Below are 11,304 nucleotides of genomic sequence, written 5' to 3' on the forward strand. Positions count from 1 at the left end.
CAGCGAGTGCTTGTATCCTCGTTTTAAAGATCCACTTTTATTCCTTTCTTTGCGGGTAAAGTCGCTCAGACACCCGTCTCAGTCCAGCTGTGAGGTTACCTCAGCACAACAAATAAAACCAACACACAGACATTGTTTTTCATAGATAGTCTCGGGGTAATCGTCCATCTGAAGGAGGTCGAGTGACGAAGAGGATGCTGGTGATGGAGTCTGAGCGGAGAGGCTCAGCGCTGCCGAGAGAACAGGTTCCTCAGGGCGTTGTTGTAGTTCTTATTGAAGGCGGTGTATATGAGCGGGTTGAAGAAGGAGTTGGAGTACCCCAGCCACAGGAAGATGCTCTTCCAGACGGGCGGGATGTCGCAGGAGCACAGCGGCACGATGAGCTCCGTGATGAAGAAGGGGATCCAGCAAAGTACAAAGACGCCGATCAAAATGCCCACCATCAGCGCCGCCTTTTTCTCCTTCTGCTCGCGCCACGTGTCGCCGTCCGTCTGGAAGGTCACGGTGGCGTGGCGCACGGTGAACACCATCTGAGGCGGCTGGCCTTCATCCTTCACCTGGGGGAGGGATCAGACGGTTCAGCACTCGGACACTTTGAGTTAAAGCGTCAGACTGAGAAAAAGCAATGTCTTTCACAATATAGGCTGCTCCAAACACACACACACACACACACACACACACACACACACACACACACACACACACACACACACACACACACACACACAATTTGTTGTATGACATACATTTTCTCAGTATATTCCAACTTTTTCTATCATGATATATTCGATTTCTTTACTCAAATTATTCAAAAACATACCTTTTAATTCTCCCAAAAAATCCCTCAAATATCCAGATTTATTTTTCTTAATATCCCACCTTTTTATACCCTGAAACTCTTCTCTCTCACACACACACACACACACACACACACACACACACACACACACACACACACACACACACACACACACACACACACACACGGAGCTGTGTCTTAATCTGCGTTTTCCAGCAGCCCATTTCGTGCCTTTTCCCAAAGCCACCGCTCGCCCGCGAGGAGGAGGACAGAAAGGAAATGTCGATGTTAATCTTCTCACTCATTTGTCGCCGAGCTCAACTCAAGGCGGACTCTATTTCTTCTTATCGGGTGAAGTGTCCCAGGTCGTTCGGCTTTTTATAAAGACGAAGCATCCGGCTCAATGTGTCGGAAGTAAAGAGCACAGGTCCATTTACAGCAGCGGTGAAGCGTAGCGCTGCTGGGATGGACACTGGATTGTTTAAGACACTCCAGGTGGTGCAGCAGCTAAACTGAAGATCTTCCTTTGAAATGGACACGTCACGAAATACAGAAATACACAAACGCCACCTGGTCGCATTCTGTTGGAGCGACGGCATCGTGTGTGCGTCACTCTTTAGTGTCCCCTGGTCTCCCAGATGTGTGCATCACTCTTTAGTGTCCCCTGATCTCCCAGATGTGTGCGTCACTCTTTAGTGTCCCCTGGTCTCCCAGCTGTGTGTGCGTCATTCTTTAGTGTCCCCTGGTCTCCAGCTGTGTGTGTCACTCTTTAGTGTCCCCTGGTCTCCCAGCTGTGTGCGTCACTCTTTAGTGTCCCCTGGTCTCCAGCTGTGTGTGTCACTCTTTAGTGTCCCCTGGTCTCCCAGCTGTGTGCGTCACTCTTTAGTGTCCCCTGGTCTCCAGCTGTGTGTGTCACTCTTTAGTGTCCCCTGGTCTCCCAGCTGTGTGCGTCACTCTTTAGTGTCCCCTGGTCTCCCAGCTGTGTGTGCGTCATTCTTTAGTGTCCCCTGGTCTCCAGCTGTGTGTGTCACTCTTTAGTGTCCCCTGGTCTCCAGCTGTGTGTGTCACTCTTTAGTGTCCCTTGGTCTCCCAGCTGTGTGTGTCACTCTTTAGTGTCCCCTGGCCTCCCAGCTGTGTGCGTCACTCTTTAGTGTCCCCTGGTCTCCCAGCTGTGTGCGTCACTCTTTAGTGTCCCCTGGTCTCCCAGCTGTGTGCGTCACTCTTTAGTGTGTCCCTGGTCTCCCAGCTGTGTGCGTCACTCTTTAGTGTCCCCTGGTCTACTAGCTGTGTGCGTCACTCTTTAGTGTCCCCTGGTCTCCCAGCTGTGTGCGTCACTCTTTAGTGTCCCTGGTCTCCCAGCTGTGTGCGTCACTCTTTAGTGTCCCCTGGTCTCCCAGCTGTGTGCGTCACTCTCTAGTGTCCCTTGGTCTCCCAGCTGTGTGCGTCACTCTTTAGTGTCCCCTGGTCTCCCAGCTGTGTGCGTCACTCTTTAGTGTCCCTTGGTCTCCCAGCTGTGTGTGTCACTCTTTAGTGTCCCCTGGTCTCCCAGATGTGTGCATCACTCTTTAGTGTCCCCTGGTCTCCAGCTGTGTGTGTCACTCTTTAGTGTCCCCTGGTCTCCCAGCTGTGTGCGTCACTCTTTAGTGTCCCCTGGTCTCCCAGCTGTGTGTGTCACTCTTTAGTGTCCCCTGGTCTCCCAGATGTGTGCATCACTCTTTAGTGTCCCCTGGTCTCCCAGCTGTGTGTGTCACTCTTTAGTGTCCCCTGGTCTCCCAGCTGTGTGCGTCACTCTTTAGTGTCCCCTGGTCTCCCAGCTGTGTGTGTCACTCTTTAGTGTCCCCTGGTCTCCCAGATGTGTGCATCACTCTTTAGTGTCCCTTGGTCTCCCAGCTGTGTGTGTCACTCTTTAGTGTCCCCTGGTCTCCCAGCTGTGTGCGTCACTCTTTAGTGTCCCCTGGTCTCCCAGCTGTGTGCGTCACTCTTTAGTGTCCCCTGGTCTCCCAGCTGTGTGCGTCACTCTTTAGTGTCCCCTGGTCTCCCAGCTGTGTGCGTCACTCTTTAGTGTCCCCTGGTCTCCCAGCTGTGTGCGTCACTCTTTAGTGTCCCCTGATCTCCCAGCTGTGTGCGTCACTCTTTAGTGTCCCCTGATCTCCCAGCTGTGTGCGTCACTCTTTAGTGTCCCCTGGTCTCCGAGCTGTGTGCGTCACTCTTTAGTGTCCCCTGGTCTCCGAGCTGTGTGCGTCACTCTTTAGAGTCCCCTGGTCTCCAAAATGTGTGCGTCACTCTTTAGTGTCCCCTGGTCTCCCAGCTGTGTGCGTCACTCTTTAGTGTCCCCTGATCTCCCAGCTGTGTGCGTCACTCTTTAGTGTCCCCTGGTCTCCGAGCTGTGTGCGTCACTCTTTAGTGTCCCCTGGTCTCCCAGCTGTGTGCGTCACTCTTTAGTGTCCCCTGGTCTCCAGCTGTGTGCATCACTCTTTAGTGTGTCCCTGGTCTCCCAGCTGTGTGCGTCACTCTTTAGTGTCCCCTGGTCTCCCAGCTGTGTGCGTCACTCTTTAGTGTCCCCTGGTCTCCAAAATGTGTGCGTCACTCTTTAGTGTCCCCTGGTCTCCAGATATGTGCGTCACTCTTTAGTGTCCCCTGGTCTCCAGATATGTACGTCACTCTTTAGTGTCCCCTGGTCTCCAGCTATGTACATCACTCTTTAGTGTCCCCTGGTCTCCAGCTATGTACGTCACTCTTTAGTGTCCCCTGGTCTCCAGATATGTGCGTCACTCTTTAGTGTCCCCTGGTCTCCAGATATGTACGTCACTCTTTAGTGTCCCCTGGTCTCCAGCTATGTACATCACTCTTTAGTGTCCCCTGGTCTCCAGCTATGTACATCACTCTTTAGTGTCCCCTGGTCTCCAGCTATGTACGTCACTCTTTAGTGTCCCCTGGTCTCCAGATATGTGCGTCACTCTTTAGTGTCCCCTGGTCTCCAGATATGTACGTCACTCTTTAGTGTCCCCTGGTCTTCAGATGTGTGCGTCACTCTTTAGTGTCCCCTGGTCTCCAGATATGTACGTCACTCTTTAGTGTCCCCTGGTCTTCAGATGTGTGCGTCACTCTTTAGTGTCCCCCTGGTCTCCGTTGTGTTTCTGCAGCTTTCAGCAGACGCTGCCATGTCTCCTCAAGCTGCTGAGTGTCCTCTAAACGCTGCGCGTGCTGTCGAGCTGCTGGAGATGCTTCCTCACGAGGAGCCTTTGTGTTTTATATCTGCGTCCTTCCTGAAGCTGCGGCGTGTTTCTGCTGATGGAAATGTTTTCAGCTAGCGTAACACTTCTTTCTGAAACTATACTTGTAATGTCTCTGCTGTCTCTACGTCTTAATGTCTCTCAGTGGGTGTTGTTGATGGAGCGGTGCATTCGGTCTATTATCTCTCACCTCTCTCGGTGCTCTGACTCCTCGATGTTCGCTGGGAAATGATGAGAACAACATTCGGCTGGGTAATGAGACACGTATAATGCGAGCCGTACGTTGCGTGTTTGTCTGCGGGAAACTAATAAAATGTATTCCACTTAATTGCCGGCTACGGGAGTGATTGCCTGTTTAATGAAACTCGACACAGAGTTGGTTAACTAAAGCATTTCGAGCAAATTGATGTTGCACCTGCGTAAATAACGAATATCTTGGGGGGGGGTTTCAAAGTACATGCATTACATGTTAAATATTTCCATCTTCTGTCTATGTGTGAAGTCTTTAGTAAGGGAAGCTGTTTGCTTTAGGAATGGTGTATTCCCCCCCCGGGTGAAAAGTGGGCGCTGATTCGATTTCCACGGGGGGAAATTCCGTGTCGGCTGATTGGAGAACCGCCAAAGCCAGAAAGGAGCTATTTATAGCCCTCGACCTTCTGCCGACGCACGTGAACAAGCTGCCGGTGCCGAGCAGGATATTTCGCCCGTACGCTCATGCGTCCGATGCTTGTGTTTCCCTGATTGCGGCTGAATAGCTCATCATGATGAATAATTGCCCGGTAACTCGTGGGTCAGCGGCATCAGCCGGAGGAGAAGGAGACATGTTCTGCATGGGAAACAGACTGTCGGCCAACACATCGTAACAGTCCTTCCAAACAACTCGCTTTGCACGGTGTGTATTCCAGTCTGATAGTATCACCCAAACCGTGACATCTCTTCCTCCAGTATGTGTCCTCTGTCAGCTCGACTGTAGTGTGGGCGAATACTTGAAGTGTGAAGCTATAGTATGGACAGTCTTAGTTCCCGTTCACTTCATGCACACTTGGTGTTGGGTTTCACCTCCTCCTGGGTCTCTGTTTTATATTCTCTGCATTCCCATCCCTCCTGCATAATGGATGCTGGTCCTCTCTACGTCTTTACATCTCTGATCAGGGCTTCGTCGAACCACTTAGGGGCTGGATTATGTTGAAGTATGGTTCTCATCTTCGCCACGAGCAGCTCTTTCGGAGTCCTCAGGGACGCTCTGTGTCACATCAATGCTAATTGTATGTTAGTGAGGGGTGTGTAAGGCATGTCCAATGTCTGTGAGAAGGCTCGAGTAATCATCTGATGGCCTCCGTACTGTATTGTAGTGGCTCTCTTGCTTTCCGGGCAGAAGTGGATGGTGCGTTCAAAAGCAGCCGATATTTAAAGCCCTGTTTTCAGCACACTTGGTGTCTTCTATGTATTCGCAGTGTGTCCTGGCTGAAAACTACAAAGCTGCAGCCTCGTGTGGTAAGGCTGCAGGGCTCTTATTCTGTCCCATGCTCCACATCGCTTACTCACTGCTCCCAGGTCAGAGCTTTTTTATTCGGAGGGACTTCTTTCACTGACTCAGAGAAACAGTTTCTCCCCCGACGGCCTTTTCCCCACATTCTCCACTCTCACTATCTCATGCTGGGCACTTGCCAGGCGCATTGTGCTTCTCCTCTTCGCTCGGGCAAACGCGTTCAGCCCCCCTGGTGGGCCGTGTCTCCTGCATCGAGGTCTCTCTCCGGCTGGCTGTCTCCTCGCTCTCTCCCGCTGTGGCACCTCCTGCACACTCACTGCTGTTGTCCTTGCTGGTTTATCTACTCTGCCACCGTGTCAAACCATCTGCACGGCAGTTTCAGATATAAGGTTGTCAGGTCTTCAAAGTCATGACTTGATCAACTTTATACTTACTTTGTTTTTGAAGCTGCGGCGCAAAAAGTCTCAACTCAAATGAACTGCGGAGCTTTCTACCAACTTTCTCACGTACTGTTTGTTCTACAGCAGTGATATCTACATGTATTACCTAATACCTAGACAACCAGGAATGTACGGCCCGTCCACACGACAGCTTCAAACAAAGCTTGGAGCTGGGCGTGTCTGAAGCTCGACCAACAACCAATCACATGAATCTCCCGCCCCTGACACACAAGCAGCGGTTTGATTGGCGAGAGCTTGTACTGGCGTATGATTGATTGGCTGACGCTTCCACCGAAAGCTTCAGAAGTTGAACATTGCTCAACTTTTGCAGCCTGGAACGCCAGGAAAGCGTGTGTGCTTCCCACAATGCAGTTCGGCAAAAATTGACGTCACCCCATTCAAACTTTGAATGGGCAGACGCGTTGGAAACCGTTTTGAAGCTGTCGAAGCCGTAGTGTGGACGGGCCGTAATGCTTCGGTGCAAGAAAGGTTTAAAATGCGTGTTTTCTGGCTGGAGTTTGGATGAATATACACATACTTTTAAAAAACAGCCATTTCTGAACAAATATTACGAACTATGACATCGGTGTGCCCACAGCCTTAGGCAGAGATATTCAGCTCTGATTTGCTTTCACAACCGATAAAATGAAATCAAAACCGAAACATTTCTTTTATGTCCGGTATACTAATTGATGTCATGTCATGGGTATAATCACCTCAGCCATGGGAGTGATGGTGTTGGTCTTGCGGGTGCCGATGCGAAACTTGGCGGCCTTGTAGATCTTCCAGTAGACAAACAGCACCACGCAGAGCGGCAGGTAGAAGGCTCCGAAGGTGGAGAAGATGGTGTAGGACGGCTCCTGGCTCACCTGGCACTTCATCCCCTCCGTGTAGGTCTCCCCCCAGCCGAACAGAGGCGACAGGGAGATGATGGACGACAGCAGCCAGGTGAGCGCGATCATCACGTTGGAGATCTTTTTACGAGTCTTCAGAGTGTACTCCAGGTGCCGGGTGATGGACCAGTAGCGGTCCAGCGCGATGGCCGTCACGTTCCAGATGCTGGCCGTGCAGCAGAGAACATCGAAGGAGATCCACACCTGACACAGAACTTCGTCCCAGTTTCCACTTCCGGCCGTTGAGCTCATGGACGAGGCTGAGCGGCATCATAGGGCGGCCACCATGACGTCGGAGATAGCCATGGATGCTACGAGGTTGTGCGGCACCGGTGGAAAGTCCTCACCCTCAGGGATGGTCACCAGCACCAGCAGGTTCCACACGAACGTGGCCACCACCAGCATGGCCAGTAGCGTGAGCGGGAGCACGCTGAAGACAGAGAACGGCCGGTAGATGTTTCCCCCGTGGTCGGGAACCCCCCAGAGGTCCACTGGAGTTGGCTGTCGGTGAGCTGGTGTTGGGGTACGCCATGGTGGCTGCTCAGAGGACTCGAGGCAGTTTCTGCAGCAGAGAGGTGATGCATCCTGGGGAGAGAGGCGGGAGAAAGCGTTTTAAAGACGGTATATGAGGTGCATTTTCAGAACTGAGGAAGGAAGGTATGCGGAGCCGATATCGAATATTGCCTTTCATAAGAGATATCGTGAATGGGGGAAATTTTTTGATTTATTGTGAATGTTTTAGGGCAGGGGTGTCAAACCAAGGCCCGGGGGGCCACATTCGGCCGCCGCGACTTCATTTTATGTGGCCCCACAAGAGCTTGCAAAGAATATAATATGTTTATTATACGGTTACATGCTACAGAAGCACGTTGCCCATAAACTACATGTCCCACAATGCATCTCAAATATGACTTTTTTCTCAGAATTTGCATTTTTTCATAGAATTCCTTTTTCTCAGAATTAGATTTTTATTTCAAAATGTCACTTCTATTTCTTTTTTCTCCAGAATTTGGCTTTTCTTTTTAAATCATTTTGGGACATACGCACTGAAAAGACTTGCAATCTTTTGCCCTAGACTTCTGCTTTCAGACGTAGTTAATTATGAAGTTATTACCCTATCCGATGATAATCCAATGCAGAGGCAATGATGTAATATAATACATTATTTTATATATATGATATATTTATATATGTATTTTATATAGTCTTAAAGTTACAACCGGCCCTTTGAGTGCAACCATAATGCTGATGTGGCCCGCGATGAAATTGAGTTTGACACCCCTGTTTTAGGGGGAACTAAGGTTGAGACAAAGCACAATCCCCTGTGTTACTGTAATGTGTTTATTTCTGAAGACGACGGTTGAATACAAATATTTTACTGCAAATTTATTATTTTTGATTGATAACCAAATGGTGGCAATGTAGGCCTCTCTTAAGGGGACTGAGTCGGCCTTTATCGCATGTATCTCGAGAAATAATGATGTCAGCAAATTTGGATTCGAAATGCACAGAGAGGCAAAGCATACAATAAAGAAAAAAGTCATCAATACGTTTTACCAATTTTGTAATATATACTCTTAAACACAGATGAGTTAAAGGCAAACATGGAATAGTCTAAAAATGGTATGTTTATACTTTGATATACGATACTTTTGTCATTAATAAATTAAGGTATCCAATCACTAACTAATTTAATTCATAACTACCAAAGACTGAGGTCTGTGCACCTCTTTTCACCCTCTGTCTGAAACCAGAGCCAATAGGAGCGCGAGTGGTATGTAGTGATTAGCGAAGTTCTCAATGTTCTCCTTTGCATCAGTGATTAGATTAAACGATATGTGCTGAAGGTTAAAGATGCAGCGCTGCTAATAGTTTTAACGTCTGTGTAAATGCACTTTGTAGTTTACAAGCTGAGCACTTACGTGATTTTCTCACTATAGTAGAAAGCTCTTGAGTTTTCGAACAGCCATCAAGCAACCCACCTACAACTCTCAAGTGCAATTTCATCTGCCGCTAAAAAGGCTCCGAAGTACTCTGGAAAATACCATAAATATTCAGCTTCATCAACCCACTGCTGATATACACCTGAACATCAGCAGGAGAGGACTCTTTAAAGTAGAGACACTACATCCTGATATACACCTGAACATCAGCAGGAGAGGACTATTTAAAGTAGAGACACTATACTGATATACACCTGAACATCAGCAGGAGGAGAGGACTCTTTAAAGTAGAGACACTACATCCTGATATACACCTGAACATCAGCAGGAGAGACCTCTTTAAAGTAGAGACACTACATACTGATATACACCTGAACATCAGCAGGAGAGACCTCTTTAAAGTAGAGACACTACATACTGATATACACCTGAACATCAGCAGGAGAGGACTCTTTAAAGTAGAGACACTACATACTGATATACACCTGAACATCAGCAGGAGAGGACTCTTTAAAGTAGAGACACTACATCCTGATATACACCTGAACATCAGCAGGAGAGGACTCTTTAAAGTAGAGACACTACATACTGATATACACCTGAACATCAGCAGGAGAGGACTCTTTAAAGTAGAGACACTACATACTGATATACACCTGAACATCAGCAGGAGAGGACTCTTTAAAGTAGAGACACTACATACTGATATACACCTGAACATCAGCAGGACTCTTTAAAGTAGAGACACTACATACTGATATACACCTGAACATCAGCAGGACTCTTTAAAGTAGAGACACTACATACTGATATACACCTGAACATCAGCAGGAGAGGACTCTTTAAAGTAGAGACACTACATACTGATATACACCTGAACATCAGCAGGAGAGGACTCTTTAAAGTAGAGACACTACATACTGATATACACCTGAATATCAGCAGGAGAGGACTCTTTAAAGTAGAGACACTACATACTGATATACACCTGAACATCAGCAGGAGAGGACTCTTTAAAGTAGAGACACTACATACTCATATACACCTGAACATCAGCAGGAGAGAACTCTTTAAAGTAGAGACACTAACATGATATACACCTGAACATGTAGGAGAGGACTCTTTAAAGTAGAGACACTACATACATATACACCTGAACATCAGCAGGAGAGAACTCTTTAAAGTAGACACTACACATGATATACACCTGAACATCAGTAGGAGAGGACTCTTAAAGTAGAGACACTACATACTCATAACACCTGAACATCAGCAGGAGAGAACTCTTTAAAGTAGAGACACTACACATAGCCGCTTTCACACCGCAGGACTTGCGGTACTTTAGTGCCGGCACTAAAGTACCACTAAAGTACCACGGCACTAAATCCGCCAGGGGGCTAGTGCCAATCGCATTCACACCGCAGTACTTTCCCTGAGGCACGATTACGCTGACGTCACTTCGTCTTTTCTTCTCTGGGTTTACTGGCAGGCCGCAAAACCACTTCACGGCGAGTACAACAAAAAAACGAGAGAAGAAGAACTACACGGGGGGGAGGGAGTATAAAGCCCATCCGCTGTATGAGGCGTTTGTTTACTTTCCGACCTCAGACATGATGGAGTTCATAAGGGTAATTTACAAATAAAATACCCCATTATAACTATGGACTTTATCTTTATGTATTTAGTATATATCGCCCCCTCAGGCTGATCTTGGAAAAGGACATCAACCCTTGTTTGGTGTGTTTCCCTTATTTATCTAAAACAAATGACATGATCAATGACTTGTGTGTATGTGTAAGACTTGTGTTTCTGATCAATTCAACCACCGACACCTGTCTGCTCTCACATTCTTCTATTCTGCACATTTGGGGGTGGGACACAATAAATAAAGCTTCGCCAGTTTGTTTGTTTTATTGCACAGTCAAGACAGAACAATAACGGCATCATGCTGTTCCAGTGTGTCGTATGCATGTACATTGAAGTTAAATAAACAGTGTGCAATGTAAAATAAAGTGTAAGTAGTTTCAAAAACAATGTAACAGTGGCAATATATATAGCAGCAGACACGCCTTAGTGCAAGTTAGGTGTCAGTATTAAAAAACAGTGGCAATATATATATAATAACAATAGAAAATCGTTACCACTCTTATTATTGTGGTCTTTAATTTTTCAGGGTCGTCCTACACAAATACGTCATCACGGCACCTCTCTATTTCAGGTGTCGGTAGCTGCTATTGTTTGTCTGTTAATCACACACTTTGTATTGGTCCACAAACTGCTTTAAGGAAAGACGAATGAAAGTTGTTTTTATGTTTATATAATAAAGTATATGTTAGGGAAGTAATTGTCCTAGACTCCTAGATAGGACGTACAGGACCAACCCTGACGTCTGTTATCTCCTCTAAGGAGACAGGCTGCTTCAGCCCTCGGTCACAGATGGTCTGTTGTTGTGGGCGCACTGGGACGCTTCCTTCTCGGTGTTTGTGGACTCCAAGGTATGACATCTT

General features: G+C 47.6%; 1 protein-coding gene across 1 annotated transcript; it reads right to left on the reverse strand.

Annotated features, from left to right (window-relative positions):
* Positions 1 to 220: 220 nt before the first annotated feature.
* On the reverse strand, positions 221 to 7,386 carry LOC117465904 (5-hydroxytryptamine receptor 5A-like). Its single transcript, XM_034108997.2, is given in 5 exon segments — positions 221 to 557; positions 6,678 to 7,070; positions 7,072 to 7,127; positions 7,130 to 7,325; positions 7,327 to 7,386. Coding segments are annotated over 5 exon segments (1,038 nt in total). The 3' UTR covers positions 221 to 224.
* Positions 7,387 to 11,304: the final 3,918 nt, after the last annotated feature.

The sequence above is a fragment of the Pseudochaenichthys georgianus genome, chromosome 20, assembly GCF_902827115.2.
Source record: "Pseudochaenichthys georgianus chromosome 20, fPseGeo1.2, whole genome shotgun sequence".
NCBI lineage: Eukaryota > Metazoa > Chordata > Actinopteri > Perciformes > Channichthyidae > Pseudochaenichthys > Pseudochaenichthys georgianus.